The sequence below is a fragment of the Eucyclogobius newberryi genome, unplaced genomic scaffold (genome assembly GCF_026437365.1).
Source record: "Eucyclogobius newberryi isolate DKJ021-1_F unplaced genomic scaffold, fEucNew1.0.hap1 SCAF_14, whole genome shotgun sequence".
In the NCBI taxonomy this organism is placed as follows: Eukaryota; Metazoa; Chordata; class Actinopteri; order Gobiiformes; family Gobiidae; genus Eucyclogobius; species Eucyclogobius newberryi.
Window position 1 is genome coordinate 750,342 of NW_027315768.1, and position 21,295 is coordinate 771,636.

At 54.7% G+C, this 21,295-nt stretch overlaps 2 protein-coding genes across 3 annotated transcripts in view; one reads left to right on the top strand and one right to left on the bottom strand.

The window, feature by feature from the left end:
• Positions 1–21,295, bottom strand: part of LOC140359293 (dual specificity calcium/calmodulin-dependent 3',5'-cyclic nucleotide phosphodiesterase 1A-like) — a 268,008-nt gene that overhangs the window by 217,391 nt on the left and 29,322 nt on the right. The gene's annotated exons all lie outside the window — the stretch shown is intronic.
• Positions 1,604–9,401, top strand: LOC140359130 (uncharacterized; the record flags this gene model as incomplete). The annotated part of the gene is made up of 4 exons (XM_072443998.1): positions 1,604–2,293; positions 3,704–4,349; positions 4,839–5,677; positions 9,228–9,401. Coding segments are annotated over 4 exons (2,349 nt in total), but the record flags the coding sequence as incomplete, so codon positions are not given.

Here is a 21,295-nt window from a genome sequence, read left to right on the forward strand (position 1 = left end):
TGCTCCTGTTGCTCCTGCCCCTGTTGCTCCTGCTCCTGTTGCCCCTGCTCCTGTTGCCCCTGCTCCTGTTGCCCCTGCCCCTGTTGCCCCTGCTCCTGTTGCCCCTGTTGCCCCTGCTCCTGTTGCCCCTGCTCCTGTTGCCCCTGCTCCTGTTGCCCCTGCTCCTGTTGCCCCTGCCCCTGTTGCCCCTGCTCCTGTTGCCCCTGTTGCCCCTGCTCCTATTGCTCCTGCCCCTGCTGCTCCTGTTGCCCCTGCTCCTGTTGCCCCTGCCACTCCTGCTCCTGTTGCTCCTGCCCCTGCCCCTGTTGCTCCTGCCCCAGCTGCTCCTGCACCTGTTGCTCCTGCCCCTGTTGCTCCTGCTCCTGTTGCTCCTGCCCCTGCCCCTGTTGCTCCTGCTGCCCCTGCTCCTGTTGCCCCTGCCCCATTTGCCCCTGCTCCTGTTGCCCCTGTTGCCCCTGCTCCTGTTGCCCCTGCTCCTGTTGCCCCTGCTCCTGTTGCCCCTGCCCCTGTTGCCCCTGCTCCTGTTGCCCCTGTTGCCCCTGCTCCTGTTGCCCCTGCTCCTGTTGCCCCTGCTCCTATTGCTCCTGCCCCTGCTGCTCCTGCTCCTGTTGCCCCTGCTCCTGTTGCCCCTGCCACTCCTGCTCCTGTTGCTCCTGCCCCAGCTGCTCCTGCACCTGTTGCTCCTGCCCCTGTTGCTCCTGCCCCTGCCCCTGTTGCTCCTGCCCCTGTTGCCCCTGCTCCTGTTGCCCCTGTTGCCCCTGCTCCTGTTGCCCCTGCTCCTGTTGCCCCTGCTCCTGTTGCCCCTGCCCCTGTTGCCCCTGCTCCTGTTGCCCCTGCTCCTGTTGCTCCTGCCCCTGTTGCTCCTGCTCCTGTTGCCCCTGCTCCTGTTGCCCCTGCCCCTGTTGCCCCTGCTCCTGTTGCCCCTGTTGCTCCTGCTCCTGTTGCCCCTGCTCCTGTTGCCCCTGCCCCTGTTGCCCCTGCTCCTGTTGCCCCTGTTGCCCCTGCTCCTGTTGCTCCTGCCCCTGTTGCCCCTGCTCCTGTTGCCCCTGCTCCTGTTGCCCCTGCTCCTGTTGCCCCTGCTCCTGTTGCCCCTGCCCCTGTTGCCCCTGCTCCTGTTGCCCCTGCTCCTGTTGCCCCTGCTCCTGTTGCCCCTGCCCCTGTTGCCCCTGCTCCTGTTGCCCCTGTTGCCCCTGCTCCTGTTGCCCCTGCTCCTGTTGCCCCTGCTCCTGTTGCCCCTGCCCCTGTTGCCCCTGCTCCTGTTGCCCCTGTTGCCCCTGCTCCTGTTGCCCCTGCTCCTGTTGCCCCTGTTGCCCCTGCTCCTGTTGCTCCTGCCCCTGCTGCTCCTGCTCCTGTTGCCCCTGCTCCTGTTGCCCCTGCTCCTGTTGCCCCTGCTCCTGTTGCCCCTGCCCCTGTTGCCCCTGCTCCTGTTGCCCCTGTTGCCCCTGCTCCTGTTGTCCCTGCTCCTGTTGCCCCTGCTCCTGTTGCCCCTGCTCCTGTTGCCCCTGCCCCTGTTGCCCCTGCTCCTGTTGCCCCTGTTGCCCCTGCTCCTGTTGCCCCTGCTCCTGTTGCCCCTGCCCCTGTTGCCCCTGCTCCTGTTGCCCCTGTTGCCCCTGCTCCTATTGCTCCTGCCCCTGCTGCTCCTGTTGCCCCTGCTCCTGTTGCCCCTGCCACTCCTGCTCCTGTTGCTCCTGCCCCTGCCCCTGTTGCTCCTGCCCCAGCTGCTCCTGCACCTGTTGCTCCTGCCCCTGTTGCTCCTGCTCCTGTTGCTCCTGCCCCTGCCCCTGTTGCTCCTGCCCCTGTTGCTCCTGCTCCTGTTGCTCCTGCCCCTGCCCCTGTTGCCCCTGCTCCTGTTGCCCCTGTTGCTCCTGCTCCTGTTGCCCCTGCTCCTGTTGCCCCTGCCACTCCTGCTCCTGTTGCTCCTGCCCCTGCCCCTGTTGCTCCTGCCCCAGCTGCTCCTGCCCCTGTTGCTCCTGCTCCTGTTGCTCCTGCTCCTGTTGCCCCTGCTCCTGTTGCCCCTGCCCCTGTTGCCCCTGCTCCTGTTGCCCCTGTTGCCCCTGCTCCTGTTGCTCCTGCCCCTGCCGCTCCTGCTCCTGTTGCCCCTGCTCCTGTTGCCCCTGCTCCTGTTGCCCCTGCCCCTGTTGCCCCTGCTCCTGCTCCTGTTGCCCCTGCTCCTGTTGCTCCTGCCCCTGTTGCTCCTGCTCCTGTTGCCCCTGCCCCTGTTGCCCCTGCTCCTGTTGCTCCTGCCCCTGTTGCTCCTGCTCCTGTTGCCCCTGCTCCTGTTGCCCCTGCTCCTGTTGCCCCTGCCCCTGTTGCCCCTGCTCCTGTTGCCCCTGTTGCCCCTGCTCCTGTTGCCCCTGCCCCTGTTGCCCCTGCTCCTGTTGCCCCTGCCCCTGTTGCCCCTGCTCCTGTTGCCCCTGTTGCCCCTGCTCCTATTGCTCCTGCCCCTGCTGCTCCTGTTGCCCCTGCTCCTGTTGCCCCTGCCACTCCTGCTCCTGTTGCTCCTGCCCCTGCACCTGTTGCTCCTGCCCCTGTTGCTCCTGCTCCTGTTGCTCCTGCCCCTGCCCCTGTTGCTCCTGCTGCCCCTGCTCCTGTTGCCCCTGCCCCATTTGCCCCTGCTCCTGTTGCCCCTGTTGCCCCTGCTCCTGTTGCCCCTGCCCCTGTTGCCCCTGCTCCTGTTGCCCCTGTTGCCCCTGCTCCTGTTGCCCCTGCTCCTGTTGCCCCTGCTCCTATTGCTCCTGCCCCTGCTGCTCCTGCTCCTGTTGCCCCTGCTCCTGTTGCCCCTGCCACTCCTGCTCCTGTTGCTCCTGCCCCAGCTGCTCCTGCACCTGTTGCTCCTGCCCCTGTTGCTCCTGCCCCTGCCCCTGTTGCTCCTGCTCCTGTTGCCCCTGTTGCCCCTGCTCCTGTTGCCCCTGTTGCCCCTGCTCCTGTTGCCCCTGCTCCTGTTGCCCCTGCTCCTGTTGCCCCTGCCCCTGTTGCCCCTGCTCCTGTTGCCCCTGCTCCTGTTGCTCCTGCTCCTGTTGCCCCTGCTCCTGTTGCCCCTGCCCCTGTTGCCCCTGCTCCTGTTGCCCCTGTTGCCCCTGCTCCTGTTGCCCCTGCTCCTGTTGCCCCTGCTCCTGTTGCCCCTGCCCCTGTTGCCCCTGCTCCTGTTGCCCCTGTTGCCCCTGCTCCTGTTGCCCCTGCTCCTGTTGCCCCTGCTCCTGTTGCCCCTGCCCCTGTTGCCCCTGCTCCTGTTGCCCCTGTTGCCCCTGCTCCTGTTGCCCCTGCTCCTGTTGCCCCTGCTCCTGTTGCCCCTGCCCCTGTTGCCCCTGCTCCTGTTGCCCCTGTTGCCCCTGCTCCTGTTGCCCCTGCTCCTGTTGCCCCTGTTGCCCCTGCTCCTGTTGCTCCTGCCCCTGCTGCTCCTGCTCCTGTTGCCCCTGCTCCTGTTGCTCCTGCCCCTGTTGCTCCTGCTCCTGTTGCCCCTGCTCCTATTGCCCCTGCTCCTGTTGCCCCTGCTCCTGTTGCCCCTGCCCCTGTTGCCCCTGCTCCTGTTGCCCCTGTTGCCCCTGCTCCTGTTGTCCCTGCTCCTGTTGCCCCTGCTCCTGTTGCCCCTGCTCCTGTTGCCCCTGCCCCTGTTGCCCCTGCTCCTGTTGCCCCTGTTGCCCCTGCTCCTGTTGCCCCTGCTCCTGTTGCCCCTGCCCCTGTTGCCCCTGCTCCTGTTGCCCCTGTTGCCCCTGCTCCTATTGCTCCTGCCCCTGCTGCTCCTGTTGCCCCTGCTCCTGTTGCCCCTGCCACTCCTGCTCCTGTTGCTCCTGCCCCTGCCCCTGTTGCTCCTGCCCCAGCTGCTCCTGCACCTGTTGCTCCTGCCCCTGTTGCTCCTGCTCCTGTTGCTCCTGCCCCTGCCCCTGTTGCTCCTGCTCCTGTTGCTCCTGCCCCTGCCCCTGTTGCCCCTGCTCCTGTTGCCCCTGCTCCTGTTGCTCCTGCTCCTGTTGCCCCTGCTCCTGTTGCCCCTGCCCCTGTTGCCCCTGCTCCTGTTGCCCCTGTTGCCCCTGCTCCTGTTGCCCCTGCTCCTGTTGCTCCTGCCCCTGTTGCCCCTGCTCCTGTTGCCCCTGCTCCTGTTGCCCCTGCTCCTGTTGCCCCTGCCCCTGTTGCCCCTGCTCCTGTTGCCCCTGTTGCTCCTGCTCCTGTTGCCCCTGCTCCTGTTGCCCCTGCCACTCCTGCTCCTGTTGCTCCTGCCCCTGCCCCTGTTGCTCCTGCCCCAGCTGCTCCTGCACCTGTTGCTCCTGCCCCTGTTGCTCCTGCTCCTGTTGCTCCTGCCCCTGCCCCTGTTGCTCCTGCTCCTGTTGCCACTGCTCCTGTTGCCCCTGCCCCTGTTGCCCCTGCTCCTGTTGCCCCTGTTGCCCCTGCTCCTGTTGCCCCTGCTCCTGTTGCCCCTGTTGCCCCTGCTCCTGTTGCCCCTGCTCCTGTTGCCCCTGCTCCTGTTGCCCCTGCTCCTGTTGCCCCTGCCCCTGTTGCCCCTGCTCCTGTTGCCCCTGCTCCTGTTGCTCCTGCTCCTGTTGCCCCTGCCCCTGTTGCTCCTGCCCCAGCTGCTCCTGCCCCTGTTGCCCCTGCTCCTGTTGCCCCTGTTGCCCCTGCCCCTGTTGCTCCTGCCCCAGCTGCTCCTGCTCCTGTTGCTCCTGCCCCTGTTGCCCCTGCTCCTGTTGCCCCTGCCCCTGTTGCCCCTGCTCCTGTTGCCCCTGTTGCCCCTGCTCCTGTTGCCCCTGCTCCTGTTGCCCCTGCTCCTGTTGCCCCTGCTCCTGTTGCCCCTGCCCCTGTTGCCCCTGCTCCTGTTGCCCCTGTTGCCCCTGTTGCTCCTGCCCCAGCTGCTCCTGCTCCTGTTGCTCCTGCCCCTGTTGCCCCTGCTCCTGTTGCCCCTGCCCCTGTTGCCCCTGCTCCTGTTGCCCCTGCTCCTGTTGCCCCTGCCCCTGTTGCCCCTGCTCCTGTTGCCCCTGCCCCTGTTGCCCCTGCTCCTGTTGCCCCTGTTGCCCCTGTTGCCCCTGCTCCTGTTGCCCCTGTTGCCCCTGTTGCCCCTGCCCCTGTTGCCCCTGCTCCTGTTGCTCCTGCTCCTGTTGCCCCTGCTCCTGTTGCCCCTGCCCCTGTTGCCCCTGCTCCTGTTGCCCCTGCTCCTGTTGCCCCTGTTGCCCCTGCTCCTGTTGCCCCTGCTCCTGTTGCCCCTGCTCCTGTTGCCCCTGCTCCTGTTGCCCCTGCCCCTGTTGCCCCTGCTCCTGTTGCCCCTGCTCCTGTTGCTCCTGCTCCTGTTGCCCCTGCTCCTGTTGCCCCTGCCCCTGTTGCCCCTGCTCCTGTTGCCCCTGTTGCCCCTGCTCCTGTTGCCCCTGCTCCTGTTGCCCCTGCTCCTGTTGCTCCTGCCCCTGTTGCCCCTGCTCCTGTTGCCCCTGTTGCCCCTGCCCCTGTTGCTCCTGCCCCAGCTGCTCCTGCTCCTGTTGCTCCTGCCCCTGTTGCCCCTGCTCCTGTTGCCCCTGCCCCTGTTGCCCCTGCTCCTGTTGCCCCTGTTGCCCCTGCTCCTGTTGTCCCTGCTCCTGTTGCCCCTGCTCCTGTTGCCCCTGCTCCTGTTGCCCCTGCCCCTGTTGCCCCTGCTCCTGTTGCCCCTGTTGCCCCTGCTCCTATTGCTCCTGCCCCTGCTGCTCCTGTTGCCCCTGCTCCTGTTGCCCCTGCCACTCCTGCTCCTGTTGCTCCTGCCCCTGCCCCTGTTGCTCCTGCCCCAGCTGCTCCTGCACCTGTTGCTCCTGCCCCTGTTGCTCCTGCTCCTGTTGCTCCTGCCCCTGCCCCTGTTGCCCCTGCTCCTGTTGCCCCTGTTGCCCCTGCTCCTGTTGCCCCTGCTCCTGTTGCCCCTGCCCCTGTTGCCCCTGCTCCTGTTGCCCCTGTTGCTCCTGCTCCTGTTGCCCCTGCTCCTGTTGCCCCTGCCACTCCTGCTCCTGTTGCTCCTGCCCCTGCCCCTGTTGCTCCTGCCCCAGCTGCTCCTGCACCTGTTGCTCCTGCCCCTGTTGCTCCTGCTCCTGTTGCTCCTGCCCCTGCCCCTGTTGCTCCTGCTCCTGTTGCCCCTGCTCCTGTTGCCCCTGCCCCTGTTGCCCCTGCTCCTGTTGCCCCTGTTGCCCCTGCTCCTGTTGCCCCTGCTCCTGTTGCCCCTGTTGCCCCTGCTCCTGTTGCCCCTGCTCCTGTTGCCCCTGCTCCTGTTGCCCCTGCCCCTGTTGCCCCTGCTCCTGTTGCCCCTGCTCCTGTTGCTCCTGCTCCTGTTGCCCCTGCTCCTGTTGCCCCTGCCCCTGTTGCCCCTGCTCCTGTTGCCCCTGTTGCCCCTGCTCCTGTTGCCCCTGCTCCTGTTGCCCCTGCTCCTGTTGCTCCTGCCCCTGTTGCCCCTGCTCCTGTTGCCCCTGTTGCCCCTGCCCCTGTTGCTCCTGCCCCAGCTGCTCCTGCTCCTGTTGCTCCTGCCCCTGTTGCCCCTGCTCCTGTTGCCCCTGCCCCTGTTGCCCCTGCTCCTGTTGCCCCTGTTGCCCCTGCTCCTGTGTCCCCTGCTCCTGTTGCCCCTGCTCCTGTTGCCCCTGCTCCTGTTGCCCCTGCCCCTGTTGCCCCTGCTCCTGTTGCCCCTGTTGCCCCTGTTGCCCCTGTTGCTCCTGCCCCAGCTGCTCCTGCTCCTGTTGCTCCTGCCCCTGTTGCTCCTGCTCCTGTTGCTCCTGCCCCTGCCCCTGTTGCTCCTGCTCCTGTTGCCCCTGCTCCTGTTGCCCCTGCCCCTGTTGCCCCTGCTCCTGTTGCCCCTGTTGCCCCTGCTCCTGTTGCCCCTGCTCCTGTTGCCCCTGTTGCCCCTGCTCCTGTTGCCCCTGCTCCTGTTGCCCCTGCTCCTGTTGCCCCTGCCCCTGTTGCCCCTGCTCCTGTTGCCCCTGCTCCTGTTGCTCCTGCTCCTGTTGCCCCTGCTCCTGTTGCCCCTGCCCCTGTTGCCCCTGCTCCTGTTGCCCCTGTTGCCCCTGCTCCTGTTGCCCCTGCTCCTGTTGCCCCTGCTCCTGTTGCTCCTGCCCCTGTTGCCCCTGCTCCTGTTGCCCCTGTTGCCCCTGCCCCTGTTGCTCCTGCCCCAGCTGCTCCTGCTCCTGTTGCTCCTGCCCCTGTTGCCCCTGCTCCTGTTGCCCCTGCCCCTGTTGCCCCTGCTCCTGTTGCCCCTGTTGCCCCTGCTCCTGTGTCCCCTGCTCCTGTTGCCCCTGCTCCTGTTGCCCCTGCTCCTGTTGCCCCTGCCCCTGTTGCCCCTGCTCCTGTTGCCCCTGTTGCCCCTGTTGCCCCTGTTGCTCCTGCCCCAGCTGCTCCTGCTCCTGTTGCTCCTGCCCCTGTTGCCCCTGCTCCTGTTGCCCCTGCCCCTGTTGCCCCTGCTCCTGTTGCCCCTGCTCCTGTTGCCCCTGCCCCTGTTGCCCCTGCTCCTGTTGCCCCTGTTGCCCCTGTTGCCCCTGCTCCTGTTGCCCCTGTTGCCCCTGTTGCCCCTGTTGCCCCTGCCCCTGTTGCCCCTGCTCCTGTTGCCCCTGCTCCTGTTGCCCCTGTTGCCCCTGCCCCTGTTGCCCCTGCTCCTGTTGCCCCTGCCCCTGTTGCCCCTGCTCCTGTTGCTCCTGTTGCCCCTGTTGCCCCTGCCCCTGTTGCTCCTGCCCCTGTTGCCCCTGCCCCTGTTGCCCCTGCTCCTGTTGCCCCTGTTGCCCCTGCTCCTGTTGCCCCTGTTGCCCCTGCCCCTGTTGCCCCTGCCCCTGTTGCTCCTGCCCCAGCTGCTCCTGCTCCTGTTGCTCCTGCTCCTGCTGCTCCTGCTGCTCCTGCTCCTTCAGGTGATGCTGGTCCTTCTGCTGCTCCCACAGGTGTGTAAAAGCATTTGGTTGGATTACAATTATTTTTTTAGCCTGTGTCATCTAAATTGCAATGTGTGTTTTTTTGTAGAACCACGAGGAAGAGGTGCTGGAGCCAGAGTCCTCCAGCTTTGAGAGGGAGGTGCTGGAGCCAGAGTCCTCCAGCTTTGAGAGGGAGGTGCTGGAGCCAGAGTCCTCCAGCTTTGAGAGGGAGGTGCTGGAGCCAGAGTCCTCCAGCTTTGAGAGGGAGGTGCTGGAGCATGAGTCCTCCAGCTTTGAGAGGGAGGTGCTGGAGCCAGAGTCCTCCAGCTTTGAGAGGGAGGTCCTGGAGCCAGAGTCCTCCTGCTTTGAGAGGAGGAGCTGGAGCCAGAGTCCTCCAGCTTTGAGAGGAGGAGCTGGAGCCAGAGTCCTCCTGCTTTGAGAGGGAGGTGCTGGAGCCAGAGTCCTCCTGCTTTGAGAGGGAGGTGCTGGAGCCAGAGTCCTCCTGCTTTGAGAGGGAGGTGCTGGAGCCAGAGTCCTCCAGCTTTGAGAGGGAGGTGCTGGAGCCAGAGTCCTCCAGCTTTGAGAGGGAGGACCTGGAGCCAGAGTCCTCCTGCTTTGAGAGGGAGGTGCTGGAGCCAGAGTCCTCCAGCTTTGAGAGGGAGGTGCTGGAGCCAGAGTCCTCCAGCTTTGAGAGGGAGGTGCTGGAGCCAGAGTCCTCCAGCTTTGAGAGGGAGGTGCTGGCAGCGCTCTGGGACCTCCTCCTGCAGAAGGTTCCAGCTCATTCAAAAGAATGTGTAAAATTACAAATGTATAAATTACTATATGAAATTAGTTCATTTGATTTCAATCTGGAACCACTGGAGCTGCATCTTCTGCAGGAGACATGGACTCCTTTTTCCTCTGTGTCCCCCACTCTTCTCCAGGCTTTATATTAGTTAGTATAGTTCTGTATATATATATATATATATATATTATTGTTATATATATAGTTATTTATTTTTCTATTTCTCCACAAAATAAATTACAATTTATATTATAAAACGTGTGTCCTTTACATGCACCTTTTTCACATATAGAATACTGGGGAGTTTGTGGGAAAATCAGTGGCTAGATAGAAAATCGGTATCGGAAAAATCGGTTTTGGCAGGTCCGACCGCCTTAAAAAACGGAAATTGGTATCGGCCAAGAATTTTGGGATCGGTGCATCTCTAGTTAAGGTTCGGCGTTTAGCGCCTTGTCCCCTCCGAACTGTCTCAAATTGGTCCCTATTCTGTTCCTGGTCTAGTCCCGGCTGCACGGGAGACACTGAGCGACTAGGCTCGGCCTTACTGGCACTGTTCACTGTTAATGCTAATGCTACGCCCTGTAGCGTGGTCCGGTAAACCTGAAGCTAATACCTGGCTATAGCTAGACTTTAGCTCCTCTAAACAGCAGATCCGCGCTTCTAACTCCGTTACCCTGGCAACCAAAGCTACCACTTCACTGCACTTAACGCACCTGTCGTCAGAGAAGGAGCCTCAGGGTTCTGACTCGACATATGACAACTTGAGCAAGTTAAGGCAGAGGGAGATCAAGTCATGACGCTAGCAGCTAGGCTAGGCTAGGCTAGTTCAGGCTGGAGCTAGAGAGCGAGGGGGGGTTGAATCCACGAAATACTGAAAAGTGAGCGGTTTGAGGCTCCGGATTGTTTGTGGAGCAATCAAACTTTCACTATTGTGTTCATGATGCGAAAATAGTGTGTATAATTCGTGGATTAACGATAGAAAGTAGCGAACAAACAACTCTGAAAACGCGATACACTCACCGGAAGTGACGTCACAAGAAGTCCAAAAAGTGGTCTGTGCATGCGGTCTGTGCATGCGGGACGGTCTGCACATTAGTATAGACAGTATATTGCTGTCCCTTTGCGTTGCTGAACAACATCAAACTCACCACATCACTGTTACCTTCATTTACTCCTCAGACACAAAATAGTGGGTTTAATGAAGGAGAAGGAGTTCAATCCATCTGAAAGTTGTCCCTCTCTCTCTCTCTACTCTGCGGCTGGGAAACAAACCTGGCTCTGGGATTGTGCTGAGGGGATGAGACCTAACCAAAACTAACGTCTTACTCTTTTGAAAAAGTCCCTATAGGCGGCTGCATATATGAAAAAAAAACACCTAACCCCAAAACAATTCAAACAAAAGGTTTCTCTGATATTTATTGTAGTATTAGGTGTTTCTTGTAGTATTAGGTGTTTTAGTAACATACTAAAAGTTTACCAAAGTTTGACCTCTAGAAAGGTGTAATTTTCAACATGGCGTCCAAGATGGGCAGGAAGTCCTTAAAATATGCTAACTCTTTAATTTTGTGACCTAGCCAAGTAATATTGGTGTCTAACCTCATGTTTTCTGGGTCTATGAATTCATTGGACTTGTCTAAATTGCACTGGCATAATTATATAGTTATGGAATACATGATTTTATGAGATTACTAGGGCTTTAACGGTACACCAAACTCAATTTGGTGTGTATCACGATGTTTGACCCACGCTTCAAAACACCTTGAAAGACTTTTGAGTCTTGGAAAACATTGATATTGAGATGATCAGTCAACTACAATAGTGTTAAACAAATGCTAACTACTTGAAATCTCTACCTCCAAGAAATGTGCCAACTCGATACCAGACACCCTGATGTATATGATAAGTTTTCCAGGGGTTTCTATGTCATCCGCCGCAGCAACCAGTCCTGGGCAGGCCTTAGCTCTGACCTTGTCATTGAGCAGACACTGATGAAATCCTTGAAAAGCAGTGGAGGTTTGACCCATGGAAGTGGAATGACTGAGGAAATGTGGGTTTTGTGGACCATGACATCGGAATACAACAATGCCATGCAGGAATTCAATGACCTCACCTACACGACTAGCGAGCCGCACCGAGAATCCTCAGAAGCAAGGGTGAAAAGAGATCATTCTGATCTAGAAAAGATCAAGGAAAGCACTTGCACACCATTCTCTCCTGACCCATCGCTGAAAAACATTGTAACTGGTGTTGTTACCAAAGAGAATGTGAATGTGCATGAGGATGAGACTGTTGGCAATGAGATAATTGAAAAGATGATTGGAAAACCTGTTTTTGATATATCTTTCAAACGGAAAAACCAGGCAAAAACTCTTGCTGATGACTCCACGTCAAAGTTGCCCAAGACCGAACCATTGATCCTCCTTTGCTGTTCCAACGGTTCCTGATCATGTCGAAAAACTGGGCAGTTTTCACTTGAAGATGTAATGAGCTATGAGCTCTGCTCATTTCCTGCAGCCCTGTTGGAAGACAGGGAAATCTTCCGTAAAGCCAACAAGCCCCAATTAGTGCAGGCAGTCATTGAGTTCTCAAACAAAGAATCTGAAAAAAACTGTCCTGGATTCCATCCCACCAACTGCATTATGTCCTTGATGGAGGTTCTCTGGTTCACCGCTTGGCGTGGAAAAAGGGTGACAGTTACGGTGCCATTGCAGTCATATGCAGACTTTACCGTTTAATAGTTGTTTTTGATGGTTATAGAGAAGGTCCATCCATCAAAGACAATACGCATCAGAGACGTGGTGAAAACACTCCATTGATAACTTCAATGCAGAGACTGAGTTTGTGGGAAGAAAGGATGATTTCCTTTCCAGATCTTGCAGCAAACAAGGACTTATCAATCTTATGACCAAGAAGTTGGAGAAGAAGAGCTGCTGTGTTATCAGTGCATCAGGTGAGGCAGACATGGACATGGTCAAAGCTGCAGTCAAGGCCTCAGAACATCGGCCCACAACCTTGATAGGGGAGGATACAGACGTGCTCATTCTTCTCCTCTACTATGCTGGGACCAAAAATAGAGGCCTCTATTTTCGTTCAGACAAGTCCAAAGCTACAAAGTGTACAACATCAGTGAGATGAAACAAGTCCTGAATAGTGAGTTGTGTTCCCAGTTGCTGATACAACTTCACGCATTTTTAGTGTTGGAAAACAGACAGAATTCCAGAAACTTGTGAATGGAGAGTCAACCATCCAGTCCTGTGCAAATGTGTTTCTGCTCCTACATCAAGCAAGGAATGTCAGAGGACCCCGGGACCAGGGCAATGACGATGTTGTTCGGCGGAAAGAGTAGCCATTCACTTGCCTCTTTGCGCTACAACCTTTTTAGCAAGAAAATCGTTACCGCCAAATCATTTGTTGCCCCAGAACGTCTGCCTCCAACTGAGTCTGCACCAAATACCACTGCCAAAGAGTTTACTTCCAGATCATGGTGTGGATTGGAAAAGAAGGTGACATGAAAACAGTGGATTGGGGATGGAAACTGGTGGACAACAACCTGCCAGTTATGACCAGTAAAACTGCTGCTCCAGAATGTCTCCTGCAGACGATCCACTGTAATTGCACAACTGCAGAACACAACGGTGCAGTGGCAGGGCGTATGGACCAGGCATGTCTGTTTATGGACCATGTCTGTTTGTGGACCATGTCTGTTTGTGGACCATGTCTGTTTGTGGACCATGTCTGTTTGTGGACCATGTCTGCTTGCGGACCATGTCTGTTTGCGGACCATGTCTGTTTGCGGACCATGTCTGTTTGTGGACCATGTCTGCTTGCGGACCATGTCTGTTTGTGGACCATGTCTGCTTGTGGACCATGTCTGTTTGTGGACCATGTCTGTTTGTGGACCATGTCTGTTTGTGGACCATGTCTGCTTGCGGACCATGTCTGTTTGTGGACCATGTCTGTTTGTGGACCATGTCTGTTTGTGGACCATGTCTGCTTGCGGACCATGTCTGTTTGTGGACCATGTCTGCTTGTGGACCATGTCTGCTTGTGGACCATGTCTGTTTGTGGACCATGTCTGTTTGTGGACCATGTCTGTTTGTGGACCATGTCTGTTTGTGGACCATGTCTGCTTGTGGACCATGTCTGTTTGTGGACCATGTCTGCTTGCGGACCATGTCTGTTTGCGGACCATGTCTGTTTGTGGACCATGTCTGTTTGTGGACCATGTCTGCTTGCGGACCATGTCTGTTTCTGTTTGTGGACCATGTCTGCTTGTGGACCATGTCTGCTTGTGGACCATGTCTGCTTGTGGACCATGTCTGTTTGTGGACCATGTCTGCTTGTGGACCATGTCTGCTTGTGGACCATGTCTGCTTGTGGACCATGTCTGTTTGTGGACCATGTCTGCTTGTGGACCATGTCTGCTTGTGGACCATGTCTGCTTGTGGACCATGTCTGCTTGTGGACCATGTCTGTTTGTGGACCATGTCTGCTTGTGGACCATGTCTGCTTGTGGACCATGTCTGCTTGTGGACCATGTCTGCTTGTGGACCATGTCTGTTTGTGGACCATGTCTGCTTGTGGACCATGTCTGCTTGTGGACCATGTCTGCTTGTGGACCATGTCTGCTTGTGGACCATGTCTGTTTGTGGACCATGTCTGCTTGTGGACCATGTCTGTTTGTGGACCATGTCTGCTTGTGGACCATGTCTGTTTGTGGACCATGTCTGCTTGTGGACCATGTCTGTTTGTGGACCATGTCTGCTTGTGGACCATGTCTGTTTGTGGACCATGTCTGCTTGTGGACCATGTCTGTTTGTGGACCATGTCTGTTTGTGGACCATGTCTGTTTGTGGACCATGTCTGCTTGTGGACCATGTCTGTTTGTGGACCATGTCTGCTTGTGGACCATGTCTGCTTGTGGACCATGTCTGCTTGTGGACCATGTCTGCTTGTGGACCATGTCTGCTTGTGGACCATGTCTGCTTGTGGACCATGTCTGCTTGTGGACCATGTCTGCTTGTGGACCATGTCAAGATGGGAATTGTGAGAATTGCTATAATCAACCTCTGTGAGAGGAAGAGTGTGACGACCAATGGTTAATTAAGGTCACACTTTAAGGTGTGTAAATAAGAAAAGTGTCTAAAAAACAGATAAATATATATCAAAAAGTATGTAAAAAACAAAAGGCAAAAAAAAAAAAAGCATAGTAAAAAAACTTATAAAAGGGGTTAGTGGTACTGAGCCTTCACGTGGAAGCCCTGTTTTGACTAATGTTTACAGTACCACACAGTTCTAATGGATTGAGTCTTGAGTAATTGGAATAAAAAATGGTTGTGAACCACAGGAACAACCAACACCAGGCAAAACAATATGAAAAAGAAGAAATATGCAATGACTTATGGGATATGTTACTTATTTTTCGCACATATGTACTTGTAACCAATTTTGAAAATGGGGCTTTTCTTGAAGTCAAACTTTGGTAAACTTTTAGTCTGTTTTTAAGTACATCTGATACTATTGTAAACCACTGAAAAACCTTTTGTTAGAATTTTTTTGGGGTCAAGTCATATTTGCAGCTGACTACTAGGGGAGTACTAGATTACATGGGTACAAACAACTGATGTTTCTCGTTTTTCTAAAAACGTCATTTGAGTACTCTAACGCGTTACCCCAACTCTGATCGTAACACCATTTCAGAGTGCACATTATTCACAGGGTAATTCTAACTGTTGGAGAAAACTGTGGCACCAGGAGGCAAACCACTATCATGTGTTTACGACTGTCTTGTTGCTCATAAATATTGGACAGAGATCAATAAAGATCTACAAACTGTTTTTGACATCATCATCCCACTTAATTTCAGAACTATGTATTTGGGCTTCAGGACTTCACTCACGGACTTTGGAACTTACTCCTGAGCAGGGAAAAAGGCCATCACAAAAAAAATGTATGCCATAAACTGAGCCCATAATCAAGGACTGTGCCGACATGATCACAGACTTAAGGATATGGAGAAGAAGAAAACATCACATGTGGACTTTAAATGGGACATTCACTTTGGACTTGGGGTGAGTTGAATTTATGTAATTGAGAAGTTTTTCTTGTCTTCTTCTTTTTCTTTTGTTTGATATCTTCTCTGGTCCTGTTCTGTTTCAAATCTGTTTCTGTTTTTTGTTGTGTCTGTAGCGGGGCTCTCTCTCAAAACAATGGCAAAGTCAGATTTCAAGTGCTCAGGTGGATTTATTGGGCAAAAACCAAAGTGCAAAAATATATACAGTGAGCAAAAAGGTCCGAAAATCCAAAATACATCAATTTACAGCGTTCCAACTTTGAGTTCAACTTTAACTCGCTCTCTTTAACTCACTCTCTTTCTCTTTCTCTCTCTCTCTTTTACTCTCTCTCTCTCACTGTTACCTTCTCTGTTGTCGGAGACAGACTCCTCCCACAGCCAAGAGCGGCTCGCCTTTATTCCTCACTTGCCCCTCCCACTGAGCAAAATAACTAGATAATTCAAATCCCAAATAAACTGACAATAAACTGTTGTGGCTTCTTCCTACAACATAATACATCATTAATTATATACACATGTTCAAAATAAAGCAATATAAACACATAGAATACCCGGTGTCACATGGTCAGCACCACGGCGCGAACAGCGCCCATTTAAACTTCCCGGAAGTCCTGGCTCGGTTTCGACCCAACGCGACGCATCGACGGAGCGCGGCTTCGTGACAAAACAGGAAACAATTGGCGTGTGTGTGCTTAGAATGAAGCTAACGCGCGCAAGTGTGCAGCCTGTGGATTAGTGACGGAGGAGTGAGGGGAAAGATGCGTGTGTAGCGTCTGATGCGAATGAATGAAACAGAGGGAAGCGCGGGGAGCGGGGAATGTATGAGTGTGTGTTGGAAAGTGCGCGCGGGCATGACGACCGCGCGGTTGCTCAGCAAATAAGCGGCGACACCAGTTAAAGACGGACTGGCTCCGTCACAGTGTGTTTTATATTTTTTAAAAGAACTTATTGAGTATCTGCGTGATGTCACACAGGCACTATATGTTCTTGTATTTCACGTATTTTTTATTATTATATTTTCCATGATTTTCCATTTAGCCAGTTTCAACTCCTTAACGCTTCAACCGATTTCAACATGTTATACCTCATTACGATCGCTTTCACAGTAGTACGTGTGCTATTACTTTTGACATTTGAACAACTCGTACTTTTTTTTAATTTTCAAAAGTATTAGTACTTTTTCCCCATTTAAAATGAATTCGGGCATTATGAGTGTCTGCGGAATTCTTTAGGCTTTATTCTTTAGGCTTTATTCTTTAGAATTTTGTGACGGAGCCAGTCGAGCGAGAGAGAGAGAGAGAGAGAGAGAGAGAGAGGGGACAGAGAGAGGGGGGGAGAGGGAGAGACGCAGACACTCCAGCAATGGCTTCAGCCATTGTAGATTTTCTAGTTGAAGTTATTCCACGTTCTTGATACAATGGAAATCAAAACCTGTTCTAAACATCGACAGGAAGAGAAACAAGTTTAGCTGCTTCAGCTGAACACATGGCTGTCCAAAGAGTGTGCAGAGGAGGGGTGAGGGTGCAGAGGAGGAGTGAGGGTGCAGAGGAGGAGTGAGGGTGCAGAGGTGGAGTGAGGGTGCAGAGGTGGAGTGAGGGTGCAGAGGAGTGAGGGTGCAGAGGAGGAGTGAGGGTGCGGAGGAGGAGTGAGGATGCAGAGGAGGAGTGAGGGTGCAGAGGTGGAGTGAGGGTGCTGAGGTGGAGTGAGGGTGCAGAGGTGGAGTGAGGGTGTAGAGGTGGCGTGAGGGTGCAGAGGTGGAGTGAGGGTGCTGAGGTGGAGTGAGGGTGCAGAGGTGGAGTGAGGGTGCAGAGGTGGAGTGAGGGTGCAGAGGAGGAGTGAGGGTGCAGAGGTGGAGTGAGGGTGGTGAGGTGGAGTGAGGGTGCAGAGGTGGAGTGAGGGTGCAGAGGTGGAGTGAGGGTGCTGAGGTGGAGTGAGGGTGCAGAGGAGGAGTGAGGGTGCAGAGGTGGAGTGAGGGTGCAGAGGTGGAGTGAGGGTGCTGAGGTGGAGTGAGGGTGCTGAGGTGGAGTGAGGGTGCAGAGGTGGAGTGAGGGTGCAGAGGTGGAGTGAGGGTGCTGAGGTGGAGTGAGGGTGCAGAGGTGGAGTGAGGGTGCAGAGGAGTGAGGGTGCAGAGGAGGAGTGAGGGTGCGGAGGAGGAGTGAGGATGCAGAGGAGGAGTGAGGGTGCAGAGGAGGAGTGAGGGTGCAGAGGTGGAGTGAGGGTGCAGAGGTGGAGTGAGGGTGCAGAGGTGGAGTGAGGGTGCAGAGGAGTGAGGGTGCAGAGGAGGAGTGAGGGTGCGGAGGAGGAGTGAGGATGCAGAGGAGGAGTGAGGGTGCAGAGGTGGAGTGAGGGTGCTGAGGTGGAGTGAGGGTGCAGAGGTGGAGTGAGGGTGTAGAGGTGGCGTGAGGGTGCTGAGGTGGAGTGAGGGTGCAGAGGTGGAGTGAGGGTGCAGAGGTGGAGTGAGGGTGTAGAGGTGGAGTGAGGGTGCAGAGGTGGAGTGAGGGTGCAGAGGTGGAGTGAGGGTGTAGAGGTGGAGTGAGGGTGCAGAGGAGTGAGGGTGCAGAGGAGGAGTGAGGGTGCGGAGGAGGAGTGAGGATGCAGAGGAGGAGTGAGGGTGCAGAGGTGGAGTGAGGGTGCAGAGGTGGAGTGAGGGTGCAGAGGTGGAGTGAGGGTGCAGAGGTGGAGTGAGGGTGCTGAGGTGGAGTGAGGGTGCAGAGGTGGAGTGAGGGTGCAGAGGTGGAGTGAGGGTGTAGAGGTGGAGTGAGGGTGCAGAGGAGTGAGGGTGCAGAGGAGGAGTGAGGGTGCAGAGGAGGGGTGAGGGTGCAGAGGAGGGGTGAGGGTGCAGAGGTGGAGTGAGGGTGCAGAGGTGGAGTGAGGGTGCAGAGGAGGAGTGAGGGTGCAGAGGAGGGGTGAGGGTGCAGAGGAGGGGTGAGGGTGCAGAGGAGGAGTGAGGGTGCAGAGGAGGGGTGAGGGTGCAGAGGAGGAGTGAGGGTGCAGAGGTGGAGTGAGGGTGCAGAGGAGGGGTGAGGGTGCAGAGGAGGGGTGAGGGTGCAGAGGAGGGGTGAGGGTGCAGAGGAGGGGTGAGGGTGCAGAGGAGGAGTGAGGGTGCTGACACAGAACCTGCTCCACGCTCTGAGGCATTGGACTGGGCCTGGACAGGGTCCTGAGCAGAGAGTTAGAGAAGAGAGGAATGAGAGAAGAATTCCTGCTCCATCAGCCAGAGCCAATGTTTCAACATCAACAGCACCACAACCTCAGCCTCCACCAAAGGACTCATCAGCAGCTGCTCCACATTCACCTCCACCGCCTCCAGCAAAGGACTCATCAGCAACAGCACCACAACAATCTTCAAAGGCCTCGGACCCATCCGTGACAGGCCCAACAACATCCCTGTCATCGCCCCTGTCATCGCCCCTGCCTTCAGACAAGCCCTGGATTCCCCTACAACATCTACTCCCACTACAAATTCCTCACTCTCCTTCTCATCTCCACCTTCACCCAGGGGCCTTCACAGCCATCTTGAAAGTCTGATCAAATCAGGACTTAAGATGGCTCCACTCAAGCCCAATATAGCAAGATCAAGGGTTATGTCATTACTTATCTCTTCCCCGCACAAGCCGACTACACCAACAAAAGCCCCAACACCCACCCCCCCCTCGCCTCTCACCTGGTCCCAAACTCTCCTTGGCTACAAAAGCCCCACCACCCATCCAACCTCGCCTTTCACCTGGTATCTCCCATAGCTAGGATGCACTGGGTCTCAGCGTTGCCGGGACTTATTGTCACATTCAACATTCAAAATCAAACCAACCCGGGGCCCTATGTAAAAAGAGCCCCCCCTAGTGCTATTTCTGTAGTCACATCATCACACAGATGGAAAAACAAAATGCGAGTCAGGCCCAATCTGAGAAATGTGATTCATATTCCCTGTGAAAAGATAAAGCCCAGTCCCACTGAAACTAGTCTGAAACTTGCTGTGCTAAATGTCAGATCCTTATGTAACAAATCTCTCTTAATTAATAATTTCATTTCTTCCTATAATCTTGATTTTATGTTTTTAACTGAAACATGGCTTGACAAAAACACAGGAAATGTAGTTCTGATAGAATCTGCTCCACCCAACTTTAAGTTTGAATCTGAAACACGAGAAAACAAAAAAGGGGGTGGAGTCTGTGCTGTCTTTAGAGATGAAATAATTACCCGCAGGTTGTCTTTTGGGGTGTTTTCATCATTTGAGTATGTATCCTTTAAAATGGAGCTAAAACGGTCTCCATCCATTCTCTTCATTGTTTTATACAAGCCTCTCCAGCACTGCCAAAGTTTTATTGAGGATTTTACTGAAATGTTTCCGTCGTATGCACAGACTTTGATGGTTTGGTCATTACAGGTGATTTCAATGTGCATGTTGATAATATTTGTGACAGAAACGCTAAAGAGCTTGATGCTGTCCTTGAAACCTTCAGTCTTACTCAGCATGTGAGAGGCCCCACCCACAGCAAAGGACACACTCTAGATCTCATAATTACAAAGGGGGTAAATATTTCAAATGTTAATGTGATCGATGTTGCTCTGTCTGATCATTTCTGTGTCTTCTTTGACCTGTCTGTTTCTCCCAAACCTCCGGTTGGTCCTGCAGTTGTTCAGAGGAGACACATAAGTGATGGCACAGGTGCACTGTTTATGGAAATGATAAACTTTGAAAATGTCTCATGTTCTAATGTAAATGATTTGTTGAACTCTGTTACATCTAGTGTTTTGAATGTTCTGGACACCATCGCCCCTGTAAAGGCTAAAATGGTTAAAAATAAGCAGAAGGCGCCGTGGAGAAATGATGATTGGGTCAGGGCACAGAAAAGGGAGTGCCGCAGGGCCGAACGGAAATGGCGCAAGTCAAAGCTCCAGGTTCAAAAAGAGATTTACAAAGAAAAGCTGAACATGTACAACCTAATCTTATGTAGAACTAGGGAAAGATATTTCTCTGAAATAATTGGAAGCTGCAGTAACAACTGGCGTGTCCTGTTGCCACAGTAAACAGATGAACAAACCCTCCAGCTCAGCTGCCGTTAGAACTCATTTCCACATCAAGTGTAATGAGTTTGCATTATTCTTTAATGACAAAGTTCAGGGCATTAAAAATGCTATAAATTCCACAATGCAAAAAATTACCCTAAAACCACCAAGACACTTAGAACTAACTCACTTTGCACCAGTAACTGACAAAACTGTCCATGAGATCATCACCAGTCTGAGTTCATCTACATGCTGCCTTGATGTGTTACCCACCAGATTTCTAAAGTCTGTGCTGAACAGTTTGTTAGCACCATTCACTCACATAATTAACATGTCGCTTCAATCTGGAATATTTCCAAAGTCTTTAAAAACTGCGGTCATAAAGCCTCTGCTAAAGAAGAGCAGGGGGAGGGGTCAGGGGTCATAAAGCCTCTCCTAAAGAAGAGCAGGAGGAGGGGTCAGGGGAAGTGGTCATAAAGCCTCTCCTAAAGAAGAGCAGTCTTGATGCTGCAGTCCTGAGTCATGACCGGTCCATCTCTAATCTGACATTTTGGGACAAAGTCCTTGAAAAGGTTGTTTACAACAGTCACAGATTTCCTCTTAATAAACGACTCATTTGATGTTTTTCAGTCAGGTTTTAGACCTCATCACAGCACTGAGACTGCTGTTGTCATGGTGACTGAGACTGCTGTTGTCATGGTGACTGAGACTGCTGTTGTCATGGTGATTGAGACTGCTGTTGTCATGGTGACTGAGACTGCTGTTGTCATGGTGATTGAGACTGCTATTGTCATGGTGACTGAGACTGCTGTTGTCATGGTGATTGAGACTGCTGTTGTCATGGTGACTGAGACTGCTGTTGTCATGGTGACTGAGACTGCTGTTGTCATGGTGACTGAGACTGCTGTTGTCAAGGTGACAAATGAGATCCGCCTGAACACTGACACGGGCAAAGCCTCAGTCTTAATTCTGTTGGATCGGAGTGCTGCATCATGGGGCCCTCTTAAAGGGGCTAGAGGACATGGTGGGACCCTCTTACAGAGACTAGAGGACTGGGTGGGACCCTCTTACAGAGACTAGAGGACATGGTTGGACCCTCTTACAGAGACTAGAGGACAGGGTGGGGCCCTCTTACAGAGACTAGAGGACAGGGTGGGACCCTCTTACAGAGACTAGAGGACTGGGTGGGGCCCTCTTACAGAGACTAGAGGACTGGGTGGGGCCCTCTTACAGAGACTAGAGGACAGGGTGGGACCCTCTTACAGAGACTAGAGGACTGGGTGGGACCCTCTTCCAGAGACTAGAGGACAGGGTGGGACCCTCTTACAGAGACTAGAGGACAGGGTGGGACCCTCTTACAGAGACTAGAGGACAGGGTGGGACCCTCTTACAGAGACTAGAGGACAGGGTGGGACCCTCTTACAGAGACTAGAGGACAAGGTGGGCACCACTGGCCCCGCCCTAAACTGGTTAAGGTCCTATCTGGAAGACAGGAAGGACTGTTTGCTAGCTCTTTTCTCCTCTGGTCGGTGTGCCAGGTCCCAGTCTTTTCTCCTCTGGTATTGGTGTGCCAGGTCCCAGTCTTTTCTCCTCTGGTCGGTGTGCCAGGTC